This window comes from Sinocyclocheilus grahami, unplaced genomic scaffold (genome assembly GCF_001515645.1).
Source record: "Sinocyclocheilus grahami isolate Dianchi unplaced genomic scaffold, SAMN03320097.WGS_v1.1 scaffold542.1, whole genome shotgun sequence".
Taxonomy (NCBI): domain Eukaryota; kingdom Metazoa; phylum Chordata; class Actinopteri; order Cypriniformes; family Cyprinidae; genus Sinocyclocheilus; species Sinocyclocheilus grahami.
The window spans coordinates 216,268-242,067 of record NW_015505721.1 but is presented as its reverse complement, the minus strand read 5'-3'; the positions used below and the strand labels follow the sequence as shown (position 1 = coordinate 242,067).

General features: G+C 37.4%; 1 protein-coding gene across 3 annotated transcripts; it reads right to left on the bottom strand.

The window, feature by feature from the left end:
• Positions 1 to 851: 851 nt before the first annotated feature.
• LOC107555667 (epsin-3-like) lies at positions 852 to 23,467 on the bottom strand. Of its 3 annotated transcripts, none has more exons than XM_016238533.1 (11): positions 23,189 to 23,467; positions 17,733 to 18,447; positions 10,518 to 10,636; positions 8,275 to 8,352; positions 8,073 to 8,165; positions 5,650 to 5,736; positions 5,114 to 5,252; positions 2,947 to 3,120; positions 2,720 to 2,815; positions 1,780 to 2,010; positions 852 to 1,691 (listed from the first exon to the last, which is right to left on the bottom strand). In XM_016238533.1, exons 2-11 carry the CDS (start codon positions 18,328 to 18,330, stop codon positions 1,405 to 1,407), a joined length of 1,902 nt encoding a protein of 633 aa, XP_016094019.1. In that variant the 5' UTR covers positions 18,331 to 18,447; positions 23,189 to 23,467; the 3' UTR covers positions 852 to 1,404. The 3 variants fall into 3 exon arrangements, with proteins under 3 accessions (XP_016094019.1, XP_016094020.1, XP_016094022.1); XM_016238534.1 differs by having other exon boundaries at positions 2,947 to 3,117; XM_016238536.1 differs by lacking the exon at positions 2,720 to 2,815.
• Positions 23,468 to 25,800: the final 2,333 nt, after the last annotated feature.

Sequence of the window (25,800 nt, the reverse complement as noted above, 5' to 3'; positions counted from 1 at the left end):
CTTAGTTTGTGTTCACAGGATGAACGAAGGTCTTACGGGTTTGGACTGACATGAGGGTAATTAATAACAGAATTTTCATTTTTGGGTGAACTATGCCTTTAATTTTCTAATTAACAAATTTTACAATGCAAGACTGTTATATTTATGTTTATTACCATGAAGCTGCTTTGAAGCAGTATAGTGCTATATAAATAAATTTAACTTGACTAGTCATCAGAATTTCTGGCGTTGACGGATTTTGGCTATTTGCGATATTATATGAAATGCACGAGATAAAAACTAAAGTGATGAAGGCAAGCAAATGACAAAGTCAGGAGGGCACATACAGAAGGTTTTGTTTGCGGTTTGTATATTAACAGTCGTAGCTCTTCCAGTTTTTGTTTTTTTTAATGATAAATACAAACTACTGCCACCTGCTGGTGTGGAGATACTTCGTAAGACCATAGACTCTATAAAAACATGGACATAGTGTCCGTGACGTCACCCGTAGGTTTCCGAAGAGCATTTTTGAAGCCTAAAGTAGGCGAGCCGGCCGTCATCATCTTGGCTGCGCGTCACTCCCGGATAATCGAAAATGGGCAAAGAGGTGGGAGCTGGTTGCTGAAACCACACCCACCTAGCAGCGGAAATCCTCCTGCCACTCAAGTGGCCACGCCCCCTCAACTACAAATTCACCCCCCTCACAGTTGTCATGAAGGGCAAAATTAGCTATATAGACCAAAACCACTTTTTTGAACAAGGCAGTAAACATGTTTTTTTCTGCTGTAAAGTTGGGCATTTGAACATGGGGAGTCTATGATTGACTCCCTTTTGTAGCCAGCCTCTAGCGGCCAGTTGACGAATTACAGTTTATGTCACTTCCGTGTTGGCTTCACGAGAGAGTGCGGGAGGTTGCCGCTTGGTCCAGATGCAGGCGACGACACAGTTGGTTTTTGCCACTGCTAATTCTTTGACATTGGCTTGGTGTGTCTGGGACTTTAAAAAAGTTATTGTTTTTAGGGGTTTTTGACAAGTTCTTTAATGTCAGTTTGGTGGGTCTGGACTTTAACAAACTTCTGCATCTTATTGAAACTCACTACAGTATCTCACAGGATATGGATCATATGTGCACCAGTGTCTACTGGGCTCCACATTACATGACTGCTTATTTGCATAATATTGAACTATTCTCAACTTTGTCACATCACTGTATATGGCCACATAGCTTCACCATTTGTCACCACTGTTGAAAATGACAGATTTTTGTCACTGGAAACCACTATACGTGTGAACGCCTCTTACGACTGACTGCATAGTGCAAAACTAGGAAGCTGTGAAATAAGCAAAGATATTTTAAAAAATGTGTTCCAGTTTTAAGTCAAGTCGGTGGTTAAATTGTCATTTCAAAAGCTTGTTTGGATCTGCTCATAGGAACGGGTTCTGATTGTGTTGGTCTGGATCTCCAAGCGTGGATGTCCTTGACAGGGGTAGCAGCGGCTGCGGCAGGTGTCCGGGGACCAGCGGCGGGACCTGCACAGATTGTGTGAAGGTAGTAGGCAGGGAGCTGGGCTGGTTGCTGGAAGCCATGGGCAGAGAGGCATTAAATGGGAGGGATGTGGGTACAGGAGATGTGGAGCTGGGGCGCATCTGATTTAGTGTGAGACGGGCCGGTTCCTGTTGGAACGGATTAGAGGCCGATGGAGCAGTTATTCCTAAATGGGAAAGAGTCCGCAATCAGTTAAAATGTTATGGATTTAGACATACATGACAACAAGAAGTTTGATAATGATGCATTCAGACCTGATAAAAATGGGTTGAAGTTCTTGGAAGGAGGGTTGGAGGGAATCAAAGAATCCAGGTTGACGAGTGAAGCTCCGGTGGGACCCAGAAATGCCTCTGGAGTACTGCAGGTTCGAGGAGCTGTTTTTGGTAGACCTTTGCCAAGGGAAGACATATCAAAACGCTCAGGACTACTGTGACCATTTATATTTGCCTGACCTCCATCCATAGCCTCATCAAAAAGATCGTCATCTAAAAATATGATTAAAACGTAAAAGTAATGAGCTAAAAAATAAATAAATTATATAATACAAAATGCACATTACTATTCAAAAGTTTGGGGAATGTTCCATTTTTTATGTTTTTGAAATAAGTCTCTTATGCTCACCAAGGCTGCATTTATTCAGTCAAAAATACAGTAATATTGTGGAAATATTATTACAATTTAAAATAACTTTTTTATTTGAATATATATTAAAATGTAATTTATTCATGTGATTTAAAGCTGAATTTTCAACATAATTAGTCTTCATTGTCAAATGATCCTTCAGAAATCATTCTAATATGCCGATTTGCTACTCAAAAAACATTTATTATCAATGATGAAAACAGTTGTGTTGCTTCATATTTTTGTGGACACTGATACTTCTTCAGGAATCTTTGATGAATAGAAAGTTTACCTTTTATAACATTGAAAATGTCTTTACTATCACTTTTGATCAACTTTATGTGGTTTTGCAGAATAAAAGCATGAATTTCCTTTTTTTTTTCTTACAGACCCCAAACTTTTGAATAGTAAATATAAAATATTTATATATGACATAAAATCAAACTATTCACAAAAAATAAAAAAGGGAATAAAAGAAATATATTATAATAGTAATACGTGATTATTAATATTAATATATTAAAACAAATAGAGAAAAAAATCAGTTAAGAAGAACAGAGTCGTTGTGATTGCCTGAGGGACTTCCTGCCCGAGGGGATGGGGTTTTGAGAGGGCCAATAGATCCTTGTTTGTCTGCTACTAGAGGAGAAAAGGGGTCCACTCCAGTTCCTACAGAATTTACAACAAATCTAAAATGGTTGGACTTCTATAGAATCAACAGCATCTTCAGTTAGTGTATTTAGTATATTTAGCATCTTTAGTTATAATCTACATTGATATCTAGAAGCTGAAGTTTGTACCACGTGCGGGGGAGATCCAGGTCTGATTCATGGATGCAGGGCTCGGGGCGTTCTGAGGGGCATCCCATGGGTCTGGATGTGGCTGTCGCTGCGCCCAAGGCTGGGAATGAACACTTGATGCCGGTGGTGCCATCCATGAGCTTCCATGCTGACGGCTTAAAGAGCTGGGTTCTCCTTCAACACAATCCAGCAGGTGTGTGCAGTTCAGATCAATAATGCATTATTATTAAGGCAATATTGCTGGAAATTTACAAAAGTGCACCAAGTAATTTTTTGTTTATGTTTCATTGGCTAAAACAACAGTGGTCTTCATGCTGACACATATCAGTGTGGATCAGTGGTTCTCAACCTGGTGTCTGACATCCACTAGAGGGCCTCAGCACACTACTAAAGGGCCGGATAATAGATTAATATTTATGAGACAAAACAAGGTTTAAAATAGGGATGTGCAAGATGACTAATTTCATATGTTTAAGCTGAAATTTTGTAAATGACTAGTCCAACAACCCCCTAGAAGACTGTATTGTATATGCAATCCATCTGAAGTAGCTTATCAAATAAATGAATGAAATATCATGCTGAACCACATTTACTCCCAGTCAGAGTCCTGTGCGTCCAGGTTTGAAAAGTGTTTAAAAAGTATCTGTGCACATGATGCATGGCAGAGAGCAAAATAGCAAGAAACCTTGATGTGTAAAACGAATGCATGTAAGCTGAGGTAAAATTAATTGATATTGTTTTCTGCTCCAAATATACACTTTTCAAAATTACATATTGATTTTACAATGTAACATTAGCATTGCTGTAATTTAAATGTAGCCTTTGTAAAAAATAAATAACATAAAACAAAACATATACAGTGGGGCAAAAAAGTATTTAGTCAGCCACCAATTGTGCAAGTTCTCCCACTTAAAAAGATGAGAGAGGCCTGTAATTTTCATCATAGGTATACCTCAACTATGAGAGACAAAATGAGAAAAAAAAACCAGAAAATCACATTGTAGGATTTTTAAAGAATTTATTGGTAAATTCCTCGGTAAAATAAGTATTTGGTCACCTACAAACAAGCAAGATTTCTGGCTCTCACAGACCTGTAACTTCTTCTTTAAGAGGCTCCTCTGTCCTCCACACGTTACCTGTACACAAATGTAATGCAATGTAAATGACTAGTGTTTCCAATGTCCATAGCAGATTTTGGTCAACTAATTGACTAGTTTCACACATTTCTAGTTTAAAATAATCTAAAACACCTAAAAACAAGATGTAACCATGTTTCTGATTTTAATTTGTTCCCTTAATAACTGCCATTTTAACTTGATCTATGACAACCTGGATATACACATGTATATCCATTTGTGAATTATAAAATATTTTATTGGGTAGAAATTGCTATTTGAGCATCAAAAATTAATTTAACAAAAAAAAAAACCTGTTATGCCAAACTAGGAAACTCATGTAAAGTATTTGGTAATAAAAAGTGTAAAACATGAGGGACATTCATTTACTGGAATTATGAATTATGAAATTATTTTAGTTTCTGTACATAAAAAGTTTGTAAATGAGCAGCTAAGCTCATTATAGCAGAAGTATCCGGAATATTTTGGGGTGCCTTGGAGTAAAATAGGTTAAGAGCCACTGGCAGAGTTGCAGCACACATTTTTGGTTACAAGTGTCATTGAGGAACGCCTATACTAATCTCTATTCACAGACGTATTCGTCATCCATGATTCATTTCTTTTGAAAACTGAAAGAGTCCAAATGCAAGTAAAAACTGGCTATGACAAGTAAATGAATTCTTACTCCAGTTTGCCAGCGGCATTTAAGGCTATGAGAAATGATTTCTATGATGTGACGACTGACACAATGACCTGTGCTAAAATATTTCGGGCAAAAATGTCATTTTAAATAAAAATAATGATCATGTTGCATTATCTTGCTTATGTGAGGGCAACCGGAGTTCAAACCCCATTGGCTGGTGTACGGCTAAAAAAAGTAATTTTGGTATTGTGATCACAAGGCAGCCACCATAAAAAGCGACATCTTATGTAGAATATTACATAGAATAAAAGCACCTCGTTATTTTAAACATATCTGTCAAAAATAAATACTTGGTGGACCTTTAATGTTTAAGAGTGCAAATTGCTGATATACAATCTTATTAGCTTACCTAGTCTATCCCAGGGGTCAGACCTCAGAGGACCAGCCTGGGCTAAGCCACTATGGCCTCCGGACGAATCCCAAGAATTGGCAGCAGAGGGCACATCAGAAGCTGGAGCAAAAATATCTGCAAGATCCAGCATGGCAGACTGCCAAAGGAAAGGACAGAAAAGCACTTTCAGCACATTCAAAAAGATTTTTTAGGTCAATACGGCTATACACAAGCGTTCACAAAAACCTTGCAATGGGGACATTTAACTGCAGTAGAGTACCTTGAAATTATGTGACAAACTAAAAATGAACGGGCCAAAGCACATTAAGTCTTCTCAAGTAGTGATCAGAATTTTTGACAAAACTTTTTTCCCATATGCTTCTAAGGGAAGCAGAATGGTGGTTCACACCTCACTGTACCTGTCTGTGTCTTTTTCCTCTTATTTACAGTAGAAATGGCTACACATGATTTGTCAATCTGTTCCTAGTAAAAGCATTCATAAGGCTCATTTATAAGTGCTTATAAATAGCAAACAGGTTAAAAGAGTCTCATACTCTTCCTCCTTTGGCCTCCAATTCTCGTTTGCTCTCCTCAAGTGCTTTCTGGAGCAACGACTCGTCTCCCTGCCGGCTTCGCTCCTCCTAGAAACCAACATACATAAAAGACGTCTCAGAGTTCAAGACATCCTTAAGAACACAACTAGCAAGTGCACACAGTCATCCTATTATACTTTTTTCATTATTTAATTTAGTTACATGTGACCAGTTAGTTTTATATGACCATTTGTTTCTTCTGCACTCCTTTTGACAAAATGCATGTTTGTTGTCACGTTCAAGATCCTTCACAAAACTGAAAGACACCATTAAAACTGATAGAATCAGAATAAAACTACCATGAAGGTAGTTTAAAATAAACTTCAGGCGCTTTCCTAATGTTGGGATATGCAGAGCTGTAGGTGCTACATACAACCGGGAACAGCACAGGGTTTGACGAACTAACTGCAGCTTTTATTTGCAACAGCTCTTTTTGTATCATAAATAATAATATGTATCCTACTTATTTCATATTTGCTCACTATGGTCGTGTCTGAAAGCTGTTTTGCTGCCCAGCCAGTCAGTGACTAAACAGGTAGTGTTTTAGTATGAAATCACCTCCTGAGGAAACTGGTCTGGACTGGACTCAGTTCACTTCCAACACACCATAGCATGACAGATAACCAAATTAATATTTAATGACTACAGTGCTTTTTTCTCAATAGAAATTGAATCACGAGTTGAAAACTATTTATCAATTATAAACTAATTTAATGCACTGCTGCCTTTAAAAAAACGAACAGATGAAGATATCGGAGTAGACAGCATGTTAGAAAAATGTGAGGCTGTATCTGAGAGTACCTTGATGCCTTCCTACCTCTGGATATACTGCCTGAAAAACCAGCCACTTTTCCTCTTTTGGACACAATAAATAAATTTCCAGCTTTAGGCCAGCTCAAGGATTTCAGAACAAGTCATTTTGGCAGTTTAGTTTCAATAAATGGTTCTTTTGGTTTGGGAAGAATGTTGTGAGTTCTAAAAATTACAGCATGTTTTCAAAGTACATTGAGCTCAAAGGAAAGGAAAATCTGATTCCATCATAAAATGACCCCTCTAGGCTACTTGTGGGATTCCTAGAAAAATACAATCTTGGTACAAATACCTATGCAACTGTGTGCAATTGAAAGGTTAAAACACTGAAGTATGGCCAGTTAATACTGATGCAATTAACAATAAAAAAATGTGAACACAAATTCTGAACATACTTGATAGATGCTGATAAAGTGTAATGCGAAGGATTGATACGTATTTGTAAACCTTTTTTTTCCATACGAATTTCAGATAAATAATGCACCATATTAAAAAACAGAGGAAAAAGCACAATGCATTTTGTAGAAAATTTAGAAATTATCCCTTACTTTCTGTTCAACCCTGTTATGCTGTAACATTTGCCTTCTTAAAAATGGTTTAATATTTCTAAAATCAAAAAAGTCTTTATAACAATATGGTTTAAACAGAAATAGGTTTTCTTTTACTTGTTCTTAAAGGGTTAGTTCACCCAAAAATGAATATTAGGCTGCGTTTTACTCGCCCTCAAGTCATCCTAGGTGTATATGACTTTCTTCTTTCAGACGAATCCAGTCGGGAGTTTTATTAAAAATTGTCTTTGATCTTTCAAGCTGTTAAATGCCACTCAGCGGGTGTTGCATGCATCCGTCCAAAAGAAGTTAAATAAAAAGCACCCATCCATTAAAAAAAGTGCCTCACATGGCTCCGGGGGGTGAACAAAGGCCTCCTGTAGCAAATCGATGTGTTTTTGTAAGAAAAATATCCACATTCAAAACGTAATAATCACTTGAATCTAGCTTGCGCTCACTGTTGTACACGGAAGCAGCTCCGGGCGGATGACGTATTAAGGTGGCGTTGCGCATGCGCTGCTCAGAAGTGACGTACGCAGAAGCGCAGCTGAGAGATCAAAACAAAACAACGGTCACTTATTAGAAGTACAAAACGAGGATTTGTAAAGAATTTCGATATAAGCCAAGAGGAGACTGGTTTTCCTTTGCTAAAGTAAGGAAACTTTGCTTCCTTTGCTCCTGTTAACAAACGTTGGTTTTCACGAGACTCACCGGTGCATGCGCAACGCTGAAATCATACGTCATCCTCCTGGAGCTGCTTCCGTGTACAACTGTTGGCGCAAGCTACAATAAAGTGATTATTACGTTTTGAATATGGATATTTTTCTTACAAAAACACATTGATTCGCTACAGGAGGCCTTTGTTCAGGTAGAAATTTGCCATTGAAGATCTCATATTTGTGAATATCATCACTCCTAATCTTCTCCATCTTCTAATGAATATGGCACTTTTATATGTGGGACACTATTTCTTAAAACATCTAACAATATCTATTAATCTATGCAGCTCATGATCCAGGGTAATACCTGCTGATGTTCTTCTTTACTGAGAGAGAGGGCCAGCTGAAGCTGTGCCTCTTCATCCATGTTCAGAACAGCAGCAGGAGGAGGAGGAGCTGGCTAGAGAGATGCAATCACACAACATACAGATAAGTGTCACTCACAACACACAGACAAGCAATTAATGAATGAAGGGGAGGTGTAGCAGTGACTCCTGCGATTGCAGTACCTTGTGCGCCTCCTCCTTACTGAGACTCATAGCGATCTGAAGCTGCGTCTGTTCATCAATATCCACAGCAGGAACCGGCTGGAGGAGAAGAGGAATGAGGTTAGTGAAAAGCAAATGAACCAGAGAGCGCCAATCGAGTTATAGCTCACACAAACAAAAGTGTTAAAGTAGCTGTGCAGCTCGCATGCTAACTGTTATTCATCAGAGGAATAAATGAAAGACTTTTACATTTCCATTATATTACCACATCATTTTTTGTTTGAATCAGTGACAATAACCCAAGACTATAAGCAAATCATTGTTTGAACATTATATATGTGCATGTGTGATATACAAATAGCTTAAGCATCACATCAGTTTGTATAGGAGTTACTTCTGCGCATTTGGCACAACATGAATGTAACACACTCAGAGTCATTGTGGCTTCACTTAGAAATGCAATATCAGTGAGCGAGGATGCTAATGCGCTCTCTTCACACACTGGCTACACTGTCAGATGATGACTGAGATCTTTCTGGACAATGCTGAATGGAGACAGCAACATGTCGGTCTCACCTCAAGTGCACTACAAAAACAAATCATTAGCCCACATGCTAATTGGGAATTTGGTGCTGTACTAAAGCCTCCAGCCAAATAATGAGTTGTTACAAACTTTTAATGGAAGGAAAGTGACCTCCATGAAGCACATTACAAAAGGCCACTGAATCAAAGGTCTCAGACTACAGGAAAAGTTTCATACAGCCTCCCAAGTGTTAAAGCCCCATGAAATTGCTGCTTCTTATTTCCTACTGATAGTGTTCAACCTTGCTTATTACATAACCAATAGCCAATTGAATTTAGATTTTCTGTTTGGAAGCAAGCGATATAATGGGAGGAAGACAAAAAAGAGGGACTAACCTGGTTATACCATTTTCATTAATAATAGATCATTTAAATATGCATGTGAGAAAAATCATAAAGATATCTGATTTGTTACAATGGACCTAATGTACTTTTTGTGTAAAATCCACAAAAGTACAATTTTGATTTAGTGGTTTATCTTTATTATAGGGGTTGTTAACCCAAATTTTTTTTATTATTTACTCAGCCTCATGTCATTCCAAAACTACAAGATTTTCATGTATATTTGAAACACAAACGAAGACCTGAGAGATTTTTGTCCCTCTATTGAAAGTCCATTCCACCAAAACTTTGACGAAGGTAAGACTTTGTAAAGGTAATTCATAATCTATGAATCAAACAGTTTAATCCAAGTTTTCTGATTAAACATGATCAGATAACCCAGTTACTTCAAGTTTATTTAAACATTTTTAACATTCAGCGTAACGTGTGGCTTTTATTTGTCACTACTAATTGTTAACTACTTACTAGTGACTAGGGTTGCAAAAAGGTGGAAAATTTACAGGAAATTTCGGGAAATTTCCAGAAATTTTGGAAACTTTCCAGGATTTTTGGAAAGTTTCCGGAAATTTTCCACCCCTTTGCAACCCTACTAGTGACTAAGTTTTTCAGTTGGATTCAGTGTTACTTAAAAAAGATTAATTACTTTTGTTATTCTTGAATGATTAATGTTTTAGTAATATTTGCATTTCTGCTTTTCTTTTTGATGTTCAGACCATTTATGGATCAAAGGCACATTTACTTTATTCTATAAACTAGAAAACAATAAACATTTTTGTACCTTTATATGAACTAAGTAACCCAAGTTTATTTAAACATTTATGTGTGGCTTTTATTTGTTACTACTAAATTGTCTCCTACTTTATCATTTGGTGTTGCTGTTGGACAGTGTTACTTTAGTAAGATGAATAACTTTTGTTACTTATGTACAATAAATATTTGGTCACACTTTAGTTTGGAAACCAGTTCTCACTATGAAATGACTATTAACTATGACTTTTGCCTCAGTAAATGCCTCATTTGCTGCTTATTAATAGTTAGTAAGGCAGTTGTTAAGTTTAGGTGTGGGGTGGATTAGGGGATCTAAAATATGGTCATGCAGAATAAGACATTAATATGTGCATTATACTAGTAATATACATGCTAAAAAGCAATGAGAACTTGTCCTTAAAATAAAAGTGTTACCAAATATTTTAGTACCATGTGATATCCAATGTCAAATCTGCATCCTGAAGCAAAACCAGTGGAGAAGCAGTGATCCTGATGTAGGCCCTAGTTAATAATGGGTGTATATTTGTGTGTGTGTGTGTGTGTGTGTGTGTAACAGTGAGTGTGAAGCTCACCTTCTCGGTCTCCTCTCGGCTCATGGCCAAGGCCAGCTGCAGCTGGAGCTCCTCCTCTCCGCTCGTCTGTGGCCGGGCGCGCTCCAGATCTGGGGCCAGATGAGGGGAAGAAGAGGAGGCTGGGAGGAAGAAAAGAGAAAATGCTTGATTCAACCTCTTGCTTTGGATGAGAAAGGACTGGCACCACCACTGAATGTTAAACAAGCACCCAAATCACTGTTGTTCCATTCCCGGGCTGGAATTGCTTTCCTGTGCCTGTTTGACTCTGCTGGTGAAACAATGGGGTGTCTGTGTGGGGCAGGAGAGGAGAGAAGGGGCGATGGGGCTTACATTATAATAACCCCCCCCCGGACAGGTTTTATCTGGCAGCTCATCCATCTGTGGCATGTGCTGGACTTCTCAAATGAGAAGACAAAGTCTCATCTCAGTATTTTTTTTTCCATGTTGAATGTTTATATTAGCTTTTATTTGTTACTACTAACTGTTAACACCTGTTATCAATTGGTCTTGCTGTTTGGATGGTCTTAATTAAGGATATACATTTCGTATTCTCGTGATGCTCTGAAATTTCAGTAAATTAAAATAATCAAGTGAAATTTAGGTTTTTGTTTCAGCAGAAATTGTTTGTATGGCCGAAATCATTGACCAAAACACAAACTGATATTTAATTAGTGTTTCTCTGATGGTGTTTTAACTGTGTCAGTGTCTATTTTGTACACAGGTAAACTACAACAGGTAAACATGTCAGTGTAAACGCTAGTGCTGAGTTTACAATATTGATTTCTCATTTTAATCGAATTCCATTTTGATGAACCAAGCTCTTTTTTCTATGCTGATTTCAGTTCATACGTGAATAAAACCAGACTAAACATTATTTGTAGAGCGCCTCTCATCCAGTAATTGCAATAAGCTTTGTTACTTTTAATATGAAACTAAGGCTGCGTTTACACTTGGCATTAACATGCGATCAAGTAGATCGGATCATCAGTCAATCAGGACACGGCGCGTTTACACTTGGCAACATCAGCTGACTTCTCTATCTGGATAACCGATCGGATCTGTTTTTCCCGCTCAATATTCAAATAAGTCAGCAGAGAATGGCCCAGTGCAAAGTCAACCTGAAGTGGTGGGTTTTCTTTTGAAAAGCATTTTCAGTCGCGGGACATTTTACAGATCAAAGGTAAGTGTAGTAGTCTCACTAGCGCTCCACACAGGTGTTCTCCGTCTTTTTTTCTGACAGATCGGGAGAGAGGGGGCAGTATTTTGCGTGATGTCGAGCTGCGAATGCAGACACGATGGCTGGATTGCGTTTACATTACACTGAGATCCGATCACAATGTGTCCTCGACTACCTCTGGAGCAAGACACGCTGATCGGATTACATTCTGTTCAGAAGTGCTTTTAAACTTGTCTTTTCAATGCGTATGTGGACAACATCCGGATACAGGTCACATGTAAATGCAAAGTGTAAACGCAGCCTAAGTCTGAGCTTTCATGTACTGTCAATTTAATTACAAAATTCAAATCATAAATGGTGGTTTTGATGCTCTTTAATGTGGCGCGACAACGCTGTAGCACATCAGTTCAAGCAGCATGTGAACCGATCACCTCTTCCTCTTTACTACTAGTTACAGCATGAAATAAGCATGAATGAACATTAGAAGGAAACAGTACAACTTACTGAAATGTATGTCTCATGTTAATCACTCAATCAGTGTTTCAGCCACAGAAAACATTACATTAAGTTAACATAATATTTAACTCAAAAAAGCCAATTAATGTTCATAAACTCGTATTATAATATAAGTGCAATAAGTGTTACATATGCAATTATGCATGCTATTGTCTTGTCTGTACATTAATCTTTATATAAATCTGTTCTTTTATTTATTTCTTTATTTACTGTGAATTACATGCTTGTCTGTATTTATTTATTTTTTTCTTAGAAGGAGATAGAACTGCTTGCTCAGTGAACACAGCCCTGGACCAGAAAAGAGGAAAGAACCAGAAACTGGCAGTGCGGTTTTCCAGTTGCGATCATTTCCACTACAGTGGCTCTGAATGGCGCGTCTGGCCTGGAATGCACTAGTGTTCAGATAAGGTCAACTTTTACCATCATCTACTCTGGCTCATGACCATCTAACCCTGAAAACGGTGACCATTAACACACTTTTCATTAAGCACCCACAGAAACACGGGATGGGAAATTTCTGTACTTTCCCAAAATACCTGGCATCATGACAAATATGTATAAGTAAAAGTGAAACCACATTGCTCCTTATGTCATCAAAGGTTTAATTTCAGTAGATCAACGAATGTCAAATAGTTCCTTGTAGGCTTGCTGCGATAGACGGTGTTTTCGGTTATACCGGTGTTAAGCTGCAACCTGTTACATCATTTGCCTACCGCGGCACCGCCCCCCACCGTCGTTTTGATTTATTTATAGTAACAAAAATAATTGAGCCTAGTTCAGTTAGAGGACAGACACTTTTAAAAACTAAACGCTCAATGCAGCGTGCCGAACCGTGCGCGAATGGCAATGCACCACGAAGCAGGAGTCAGATTTTATTTATCACGTGAGGAGAGTGAGTCGAGCTGACTGACAAGAGTGAGGTGAGAAAGACAAGACGATGGCAGAAGATTGTTTAGAAAGGAAATGCAAAGGCACCTGTTTGGCAATATTTTAGATTTTGAAAAGATTTTGATTTTGATTTTTTTAAACATTCGTTTCTTATTTATTTGGTTTCACAGTGTTTGCTGATTAATTTATTTAAACTTTGTGTATTTTATTTATTTTATTTTACACCAAGGTGTATATGCCGTGCTTCCAAGCTTTCTTATTCGTTTTGCTAATAAAAGTTCTATGTTTCTTATTTATTTGGTTTCACAGTGTTTGCTGATTAATTTATTTAAACTTTGTGTATTTTATTTATTTTATTTTACACCAAGGTGTATATGCCGTGCTTCCAAGCTTTCTTATTCGTTTTGCTAATAAAAGTTCTATGTTTCTTATTTATTTGGTTTCACAGTGTTTGCTGATTAATTTATTTAAACTTTGTGTATTTTATTTATTTTATTTTACACCAAGGTGTATATGCCGTGCTTCCAAGCTTTCTTATTCGTTTTGCTAATAAAAGTTCTATGTTTCTTATTTATTTGGTTCCACAGTGTTTGCTGATTTTCAGTTTTATATACCTATTTAAACTTTGTGTAGCCTAAGTAATTTGTTATTTTATTAGGCATATATAGTGTATTTTTATTCATTTTATTAATACAATTTCTATGAGTTTGACGTTGTTGTTGCTCGAATTGAATCAACGCACGGTGCTTTTTCAAGCTATTTAAAAGCCAAGAAATCAGAGGAAAAGAGGGAAAACTCAAACGAGCAATTCGGCTTGACGCCGAATTGCGGCAATTCAATTGCGCTAATTTGAAAGAGAAAGTAAAATGCGCACTGCACTTTTACAAGCCATTTGAAAGCGAAGAAAAGAGGGAAACTCAAACGAACTAACACCCCCACCCCAACGGTGATACCGGTATTACCGGTGTTATCACACGTCGATTAACCGGTGGGAAAATTTCCTCACCGTCACAACCCTAGTTCCTTGTAGAAACTAAATATGTGGTCTGTCATACTGTACGAGATAGGGCCTAAAAAAGAGATACAATTTTTTACAAATTATAAATGATAAGCTGATCATTACTAAGTAATGGCATGTACACTACCAGTTTGAGGTTAGTAAGAATAAGATTGATAGAAATCTCTTATGCACTACAAGTCTGCATATATTGGATTAAAACGTGCTGCTCCATATTTTTGTGGAAGATGTAATGCTTTTTTTTCAGGATTCTTTGATGAATAGAAAGTTGGTGTTTAAATAGAAATCTTTTGCAACATTATAAATGTATTTACTTTCACTTCTAAAAAAATAATGCATCCTTGCTTAATTAAAGTAATAATTTCTTTAAAAAATGACTTATCCCAACATATCCAATATATTGCAATATATATTGTTTGTTTTAATAAACTGAGCACAAGTCTATCACTAAAGTACAGTCCATAGAAATACATTTTGTAATCAAGTTAAACAGTCTGAGGCAAAAATATGTTTGATTGAACGGGCCATGAGAAATATTTTCAGTTTTGGTCTCTGTACACATTCAGACTGATGCCTTTTAAATGGGAAGTCCTAGTTAGAATCCAAAAACAAATTTAGTAATCTTACACATTTATGAACAGCCAAAAGCATTGTAATACACATTTTTAATCTTCATGTTTAAACAGATTTCTTTCTCTAAATTGTCATGCTTATACATTAACCAATGGCCTTTAGGAAGAGACTACTGCATTTCACAATGTGAATTAATCTAGAGTTTTCACTATAAACGCACTGTAGATTCACTGTAAATGCAGTGATAAATGCTGTAGAGGCCCATTCCCCACATTCACATGCTGGAGTTCTGCTCTATATGAAGAATGCAATGAGTCAGTAAATATGTTGTGTTTCACTGTGTTTTTCTCTGTAAACATTCAGAGGAAGAACATCTTTGATGTGTTTCTGACCGTTTTGATATGCCATCGGTTTCACAGCTCAAAGTTCATCAATTTCAGTTTCTAAACTGTGGGCCAAACCGAAGAAGACAGGCAACAGGGCAAGCAACTACTGATACATGGAAATGAGCTGTGTCAAAGTTCTTCAAAAACTTTTATTTTTAAGTCCAAGAGGTGAAAGATACCGTTTGGAAAGACTTGAGAGCGAGTTCATGACAGAACTGTCATTTTTTAATGAACTATCCCTTTAAAACAGCATTGTTCACAGACAAAAATCCACACGAGGCCTTCAAAAATTAACATATAGTAAGCAAAGAGCCTCACAGAGTGAGCAAATAATTGAACGTGGGAAGAATGTAGATGCATATCCGGTCCACAGCTACACATGCATCAAGTGATCAGATCTATATGGAGTCATCCACACCCTCATGAGGCACTCCACATTAAAACTGTATCACATTCTCACAAAAAGAGGAAGTAGAACTTCCAAAAGAATGAAGCATGTGGGTTAAAAGCACAAGACTGTGTGTGATACACCTCTCTATGTAAACAGTGTGTACACATTTTTCACTATTGACATAGATTACTCAATGCTTAGTTCACTTCAGCAGCTGATTGATTAAAATCCCATTTTCAAATCCCCAGTCAATGAAAGAATGAAGTACTATCCATTTCAGAGAAATCAAAGTGAAACAAATCAAATGTGTGCTCACTCCTGACAAACATTAAAGGTATAGTTCATCCAAAAATGAAAATTTTGTCATCATTTACTCGTCATTTACATTCTCGTCATTCCAAAACTGTACAACTTTCATTCACCTTCAGAACAGATTTCTTAATGAAACCTGAGAGATTTCTGTCCCTTCAATCAAAGTCCATTTGCCCAAAACTTTGACGCTTCAAAAACCTCAAAGGAACTCCAATGAGATGTGTTCCCACGTCAAGCAAACAAATTTAAGCTTCCAGTTAGCATATTTAAAGGGTTAGTTCACCCAAAAATTAATGTGGTAAGACCCTTGCTGTCTATGGAAAGTCAGAAAGAAAGCTCTTGAATTTCATCAAAAATATAATATAATTTTCAGCCATATCTAATCATTACGTTACTGATTACATTTCAGTATTGACTTGGATAAGCAAATACTGTAATACAAGCTTGATCTCTGGATCAATACAAACACCATCAAGACTATATTTTTTAGCAAAACAGTAAAAGACAATGCTAAAGGGATAGTTCACCCAAAAATGAAAATTCTGTCATTAATTACTCACCCTCATAAGACCTTCGTTCATCTTTGGAACATAAATTAAAGAGGTCATATGATGCTGCTAAAAAGAACATTATTTTGTGTATTTGGTGTAATGAAATGTGTTTATGCGGTTTAAGGTTCAAAAAACACATTATTTTCCACATACTATACATTATTGTTTCTCCTCTATGCCCCGCCTTTCTGAAACGTGTCGATTTTTACAAAGCTCATCGGTCTGAAAAAGTGAGGTGTGCTGTGATTGGCCAGCTATCCAGTGCATTGTGACTGGCCGAAAACCTCAAGCGTGTGATACACGGTGGCCTAAAGTGAGCGGCGGCGGCGGCCTAGAGTGAGCAGAGGCCGGGGGCTAGAGTGAGGAACGGCCGGAGGGCTAGAGTGAGCAGAGGCGACGGATTCGTCGAAGGAGCGGCCGGGGGGCTTGCGGCAACCACATGTGACGACCCCAGGCTGGACTCCTCTTCGTCCACGGTGAAAGCCGATCCGGCGATCCACAGCGCGAAGTTGAAGTATTTCCTCAGCAACCAGCACGGATCAGCTCCAGGCATGACGAAGCGGATATCGTCCTCTTTTGGAAGACCAAACAAAGTAGTTTCGCTTTCACAACGAAACACACAGTGCCTTCACGACATGGCGGCAGCGGCAACAACAATACTACAGCGAGAATAAAAGTTACGCCTTCTTTCTTTGCGTGAACATTTGGGCGGTGTTATGCAAATCTTCCCACAGTGATGTACATATGTGGGGGCGTGTTAGAACGAGCCGTTTTAGGTAGGCGTGGCTGACTCTTAACTTTTATAAAGAATATCTCTTTGGATTTGAGACTTTAGTCTTTGCAACTTTACAGATCTTCTTTATGCACTAAGAGCTTGTAACACTCCAAAGAGAAAGGAAAAATTGAAATCGCATCATATGACCCCTTTAAGATATTTTTGATGAAATCCGAGAGCTTTCTGACCCTCCATAGACAACAACGCAACTGCATCTGTAAAATAGTCCATGTGACCATTCACGAGAGTGCCGCAAATCGTTATTTTTGTTTTCTTTGCGCACAAAAACTATTCTCGTAGCTTCATAAAATTGCGGTTGAACCACTGATGTCACATGGACTATTTTATCGATGTCCTTACTACCTTTCTGGACCTTGAACGTGTCCGTTGCTGTATATGGAGGGTCAGAAAGCTCTCGGATTTCATCAAAACTATCTTCATTTGTGTTCTGAGGACGAACGAAGGTCTTACGGGTTTGAAACGACACAAGGGTGAGTTATTAATGACAGAATTTTCATTTTTGGGTAAACAATCTCTATAAATTATTGTGCATGACTTAATATTCAACTGTCCCATGAGTGTGTGATATTTTTTGTCATTCATAAACAGTATGAACAGTCATACTTACAGTTGAAGGAGGAAGGTGAGTGCCTCACCCTGCTGTGCTCTTCCCCATACACCGCTTCCATGCTGGGCTGAGCGGTGTGACGTCCCGGATAGGGAGGTGGTAAAGATCCATAAGCCATGGCACTGCTGGTTCCAGTTACGCGCTCACGGGTCTTGTGCGCCTGCGATCTCTCCTGCTTGAGCCGCTCGTCATCCCGGATCAGAGCCACCAGCTGCTTGGACTTTTCCCGCACGCCCATGCCCTGGTCCTGCCCTTCCCGGTCGATGTACTGGAAATCCCGCAGAGTCTGGATGGCGTAGATGTTCTCCTTGCACTGCTGGGCCACTCGCTCTGATCCTGACTTGATCAGATAGTCCAGCAGAGTGAGGGCCTTGTAGACGTGCCGCCAGTTCTTGCCGTGGTCATTGAGCCTCTTCCAGATGATGCCCATGACCTCGGTGAAGGCCACCACGTTGAAGGTCAGGTCTGCGATTTCCATTAAGAGCGAGGTCGGAGGACCCCACGGGTCGTTGGAGGTCGCCTCCCTGACCTTGATCTCTGCATCCGTGTAGTTGTTCACAATGTTCTTCATCTGCCGCCGTAAAGAAGAGGTCGTCATGATGACTACGGGTGTGGGATGATGAAGATGGTTTGTGGTAAGAAGAAATGGGATGCAATGTGTGCCACCAAGAAGCAATGGTCAGGAATCTCCAGCAAAATCTACAGCTTTGTTAGCCTGAAAAAGAGAGACACATGCCTCATTTCAATGGATTGGTTCTCTGGACGTCTTTGGATAACATGCACCTGTTATTTTAATGGATTCATCAGCCTTTTGGCAAACCTATCCTTCTAAAAAGAAGTGCACTTTAGCATACTTATTATCAGTGCTGGTTAGATTATTTACAGATTGTAGTCTGTTTCTAATTCCAAATTACATGACAAAATGTAATCCATTACATTTCCCATTTTAGGCAATGTAATCAGACTACTTTTTGATTACTTTTAGATTACTTTTGACCTAACTTGTTTATCACGTTGATTTAAAAAGGATAATCTTGTACCATATTGATATAAAAATGCAAAGAGATTAGAAAATATATTCCATCCGTTGTAATTAACAACATGAAGTGCATTAAACATTATACTACATTTATTTGTACACAAGGTTTCCCAATCTTGGGTTCGTAAGGGGGATTGTGAGTTTAATGAAAAGCTAATAATGAAATAAATCATACAAATATACAATTAAAATTAATTATTTTAAAATAACATCAATCAAAATAAAACAATTAAAAAATGAAATATTTATTTAATGTAATGTTTGTGGGCACTTAACTGTATGTTTTTACAATTAACTGAAAATGCATTATGGTGTAAACTTACATTAAATGCAATTAGATGAACCTGAAAATGCTTTTTTGACCCACATATGTATGGCTTTAGTACATCTTTATAAGTAATTTCATAATTCATTCTGTGGTAAATATTTTGTAAGTGTTGTAATTGCTTAAAGTGTATTGCTGAGTCATGTACTACCAAGCATTTATGGTAAACTAAATATACTTTCATATCATTTTAATATCATATTAAAATTTCTGTGTGATTGATTTAAATATATTTATAAATGACACATTTGCAATGAAGTTGCAATTTAGTACACTTAAAATATATTACATTTTAAAGTAATATCAAAGAACACATTACAGTTCAATTATAAACAAGTACTTTACATGTGCTTTAGAATGTTAGTCAACACATTAAGTGTACTTCTTAAAACCATAATGATTTACCAAGTAATTTAAAGTAAAACTTTTAATTTGACGTTATTATAGTGTACTCATTAAAAGTGTACTTAACTGCGTTAAGAAACAAAGTCATGAAAGTATCTCTCTTCAAGTACACTTTTATTTCACTAATTTTATATTAAATGAAATTCCAGCTTCTTAAATATATACCTTTAAGAACTGAAGTACACTACAAGCGCATATACAATTAATTTAAGTGTGCTTCATTTTCACAAGGGTACTACTGTCTGACAGCTGACAAGTTCTTTTGATATGATATCAAAACACATAACTCAGTTCCTCTCTGCAATATAACACAAACCACCTGCATTCAACATGTCTTCAAAGAAATGAGCACCAGCTGAGGAGGAACGCAGACTTGAAAGAAACATCCCGAAAGAAACTTCTGCTCTTGTGGTCTTTAACAGTTAAGCTATTTGTAGCGATAATCTTGGATGTCAAAGGTGCTTTTCAAAGGTGTGCCATTCAGTCAAACAGCTGAAGTATGTCATTTCTTTATTTCAGCACCCAGCCACCACCAGTTTGGGGTGAGTTTTACTACCTGTTTGTCCCAAAGAAGACAGGGATGTATTTACTTAAAACTTGTTTGAAAAACTGCTTGATGACACTAGTGGTGCAGAAATTACACACTTTATCAATTTTGCCTGAATGGCACATGTCTAAAGAAGAGACCAGTAAAACTTTGACACCCAACTTCCCTCATACAAATAGTTTAGAACTAGCAAAACTTGAAATTCTCATTAGGCATGAGTGTTATGGCTACGTGGACATTGCAATATATTATCCAAGATAATGTAGGTTGTCAGTCTAGACTCAAATACATAGAAAGAGAAAAATGGAAACATGCCTGTAACCATGAACAAACTACTGAGTTAACCAAGTGCTATTGAAACATCCTCCTGGTCACTGACATAACTAATTAAACACATAGCTACAGTGTCATCAACTGCTACAAAAGGGGCTTTCACACCATGAGGAACGTTTTCAGAGTTCCTGCATGTAACTATTGCCAAACTAACTCCATGATGGACAACCTAAACTGTATAAACAACACATTCCAGATCAACAAGAAAGTGCTGCAGGAGTTACTACACTCTAAAAAATGCTGGGTTAAATATAACCCAGCGCTGGGTTAAAAAGGGACAAACCCAGCTACTGGGTTGTTTTGACCCAGCGGTTGGGTTGTTTTGAATCCAACCGCTGGGTCAAAACAACCCAATAGCTGGGTTTGTCCCTTTTTAACCCAGCATTTTTTAGAGTGTACTAGCAAAATACCTAAGTAGGAAAATGACATAGGCTACTTTCATTTAAAAAAATGATAAAGTCTAATAAAATCACTCCAATTCGACAAGGATCAATGAGTCTCAATAATTCAAAAAAAGGAGCAGAATGAATTTGTGTGTAAGACATTCATACAAACATTAGCAATCAATAAATATGTAAGAAGAGATTTGGATGGACAATGATTGAAAAAATGTACACTCTAAAAATGCTGGGTTAAATACAACCCAGGGCTGGGTAAAATAGGGACAAACCCAGCAATTGGGCTGTTTTGACCCAGCGGTTGGGTTAAATGTTTAACCCAACCTTCTGGGTAGTAACCCAACCGCTGGGTCAAAACAACCCAATTGCTGGGTTTGTCCCTATTTTACCCAGCACTGGGTTGTATTTAACCCAGCATTTTTTAGAGTGTACAAACATTCAACTGGTGTTTTATGAATGAGGCCCATTAAACAAAATATTTTTTTATTTGAATTACTTTTTTATACACGACATTTCATGTGTAATTGGAAGTGTATCATATTTGTAAACTGTAAGAAACATCTCTGGGAAAAAAAGCTTACTTTCCACATAACTTTGATAGCATACACTGAAGAAGTTTAGTGTACAAACAACTTTCAGTTCAACTTTCAAAAAATGCATGTAAATAAGACTGTAAGACAAGTAAATAAAGACTGAGATAGTATTTTCTTGTAAAACATACTTTGAAAAATCCTTTTCACGGTGTTCTGTTATTGGTTTGATCAGTCAAACCAATAAAAATTATTAATTTTTACTAGACTGGATTAGAATTATTACTGTTTATTTTATGTTGTTGATTACACATGTCATTGCATACGTCTGCACATTGTATTTTGAATGGCAAAGCCATAGAGCCATTGTTGGCGTCCTCTGAAAAATTATTAATAACTTTATATAAACAAGACCCCACCCTGAATAAAAAAGACAGGCACACATCAAAGCCATATGCTTCATACACCAGTGAGAAACTGCTCTGATGGTGCACAGGCCATGACCTTGATGTGCTGACACATTCCGCTCTCTGGGTTTAGACAACAATCAATAACAGCAGTTTGATTAACATCACATTTCTGCTGAGAGTCTGTGCTGCGCAAAGAGGGTGGAATTTCAAAAACAAGCGCTGCTGGCACCTGGGCACAATACACAATGAGTTCCCACATCAATCTGAATGCAAGGCGAATTCACAAAAATTCAGTCTGCATGTCCAAGCCCATCAGTATAAGAAAGAGTGGGGTCATTTACATACGGTCAGTTTCACCTCTCATATTCTTTTACTTTGTGTCATTATTTGTATATTTAAAAAATATATATATATATATTAAAATAGTATTTTTTACTAATACTTTGTTAAAAGCTGTAAGTGTGTGTGTGTGTGTGTGTGTGTGTGTAAACAACATATTTATATATAGTCAGCTTTACATTTGGCTTATAAAACTAAGTATTAGAAAAAAATACCAGGAATGAATTATGTAACTACAATGAACTATGAAATACATATTTTAGAAAAGGTGGTCACATTTTATTTTAAGGTCCAATTCTTGCCGTTAACAAACCATTAACTACAACTTTTGTCTCAATATACTTCTAAGTTGCTGCTTATTAATAGTTAGTAAGGTAGTTGTTAAATTTTGGTATTGGGTAGGCGAATATGGTCATGCAGAATATGTGCTTTATAAGCACTAATAAGCAGCCAATGTTTTAATAATAAGCAACTAGTTAATAGCGAGAATTGGTCCCTACACTAAAGCAAACGTATCATTTTTTACCCCGTTTTATTTATTTATTTATTTTTGTATAGGCCTAGTAGCTAGTTACTAAAAAGTGATTCTATAGTAGAAATTTCAGCATTTTTTATTATTATTTTAAAATACACCTGGCACAATGCAAGGAAATAACCTTTTTAAAAAAAATGAACATATGAAAGAATATCCAAATGAAAAGTTGTAGGCTACTATGGATTTGTTTACTTTTGTCTAAATGTAACGTAACGTAGCCCATATCGCGATAAATAATATGTAAACGGATATCTCTGTTCTCTCGTAAACTAGTTTACCAAGCAGTCCGCTTCAGAAGAAAACCACTTTCAATCCGGGTGGAGAACCAGCCCTTCCACAATGCATATGCCTCTCGCGGTTTTTTAATCTGGAAGGTTAGAATCATTCAGATGCTTCCCGATGTTGCGGGACAGGAATAAAGAGCCCCTTTAGCAGCTCGCATCCTCATAATGCGGTATTGCGGCACTGGAGGTGAATGTTGAGGGCGACGTCTGCTTACATGACTCAGCTGGAATAACAGAGTAAGATTTGGAAATCTTACATTGAGCCGCGAGAGCAGAAACCGTAGCCGTCTGAACGTCCTTTGTGTCCTTACCTCTCATTGCTTGACATAAAGGTCCCAACTTCGGGGTCCTATCGGTAGTTGTGCTCCTCTCCACATCTCCGCATGTTTGTTTTCAGTGGATAGTTTTGGAAATCTTGATTCAAATGCAGCAGACGTTCAACTCAGTTAAGCCCCTCAAAGTTTCGCCTGCGTGGTTTTGTTGTTTCGCTTTGTGGAGGCCTATCCGGTTAGGAGCTATTGGTACATGTCCCGAAAAAAGTCCAGGGCGCTAACCTCGCTGATACAGAGCCCCCCTGTTAAAGCCCAGTAAAGTGAACCGAGGGAAGAGGCTGATGGAGGGAGGGCCGGTCGAGCCTGCAGAGTCAGAGGCAGTCTACTTTAACTCTTTGTGCTCCGAAACGAGACACTGGCAGAAAGCGTATTGCTGCTGCTGCTACCCTGAATGTCCCGATTTATCAATCAGCTCTGCAGCTCTGCCTGGAAATCTGCTCTCAGATGACACTTTCTACCAACAGAGTATGCTGTTAAAAATGGTTTTTCTGAGTTGTAAAAAACAAACAAAGATTATTTGGAGTGCGTTTAGCAAGAAATACTACTTCAGTCAAAAATAAATCACGTTTAATGTGTTACTTTACATGTGTTCGTTTTTTTAATTATTTGTAATAAATTCACTAGTAAAAATTGTTTCAAAGTAGCATATGTAGTGTTCTACACTATATATATATATATACACTGAACAAAATTATAAATGCAACACTTTTGTTTTTGCCCCCATTTTTCATGAGCTGAACTCAAAGATCTAAGACTTTTTCTATGTACACAAAAGGCCTATTTCTCTCAAATATTGTTCACAAATCTGTCTAAATCTGTGTTAGTGAGCACTTCTCCTTTGCCGAGATAATCCATCCACCTCACAGGTGTGGCATATCAAGATGCTGATTAGACAGCATGATTATTGCACAGGTGTGCCTTAGGCTGGCCACAATAAAAGGCCACTCTAAAATGTGCAGTTTTATCACACAGCACAATGCCACAGATGTCGCAAGTTTTGAGGGAGCGTGCAATTGGCATGCTGATTGCAGGAATGTCCACCAGAGCTGTTGCCCGTGAATTGAACGTTCATTTCTCTACCACAAGCCGTCCCCAAAGGCGTTTCAGAGAATTTGGCAGTACATCCAACAGGGCAGATGGCAGATTTCACACACCTGTGAGGTGGATGGATTATCTCGGCAAAGGAGAAGTGCTCACTAACACAGATTGAGACAGATTTGTGAACAATATTTGAGAGAAATAGGCCTTCTGTGTACATAGAAAAAGTCTTAGATCTTTGAGTTCAGCTCATGAAAAATGGGGGCAAAAACAAAAGTGTTGCGTTTATAATTTTGTTCAGTGTATATATATATATATATACAGTATATACTATATACAGTATATAATTTTTTCTTTATTTATTTTTTGCAGTGTATACAAAATGTGTTTTGCATCTCTAAAATTTTATAGCCTGGCCATATTTTTCTTTCTAAACAAATGGTAAAAGGAGGTGCTTAGACTGAAGAAAATAGTCATCATTAACGGTCATTTTTTATAGGAGATTTTCTGTTCATTTCCTATATTTACAATTCTTACAACCTTGTTTGTAACATGTCTAAACAGTTTAAATCCCTGATTCGAGTGGTTTTGCAGTTGTCTATAAATAATTTAAATAAACATCACAATTTAATGAAAATATATTAAAAAGATATTAGATAGATAGATTTTTAAAATAGCTACTTTTCACTCTCATTCATTTTATATTGGATAATAGTTTATTTAATATATCTAATAGCTCATGAAACAAAAAAATGGGATTTATGCAAAAAAGACACCAGATTGTTTACCGTATCTGAAGATGGTGAAACTGTCTAATGTGCTCTTTGCAAATGGCATGGCAGCTCTAGTGCCAGATTAAAGGTGGTGGAGATGAAGGGTGTTAAATTACTCATGACTCTTCCCACAGACCTACCTGTTTTTTAGTGAGGGGTAATATGCCATATAATGGCTATAAAGTGTTTCCCAACCTCTTCGGTCTTATGCAATCCTTGCAGCCATATGATGATCTAATTCAACATTATCATAAATATTATAAATGTCATTACAAATTAGATTGTGTTATACAGCTATACATTTGATCCACATTAACATTAACCATATTTTGGAGATAAATGTGTACACAAATCTGAGCTAAATCTGACAAAACCTCCTTATGGTGAAGTAAATAAACAAGCAATAGCAGTCTGTGTGTGTGTGTGTGTGTGTGTGTGTTTAATGGATTTAACGGAGCAAAAGCAAAATCTTTCCAAGTACACACTTTGGTTGGGAATCACTAAAACAGTCAGACTCTTTATCACAAATGCATAAATAGTGGGGAGGAATGCAAGACTATTGAAAAGAATTTCTATTCAAAGCTTCCTTGTGACAAGTGTTTTGGCCAAGCAAGAGTTTCTGGAAATACCAGCTCTGCTCTTGACAAACTGATACTCTCCCTCGTTTCTGCTGAATAAACATTCTGAACAGCCACCAAAAAAAAGACAAAAGTTTAAGTTTATTGTTATGAATATGCACAAAAATATTATTTTCACTCAAAAACTGTGAAAATCAAAACA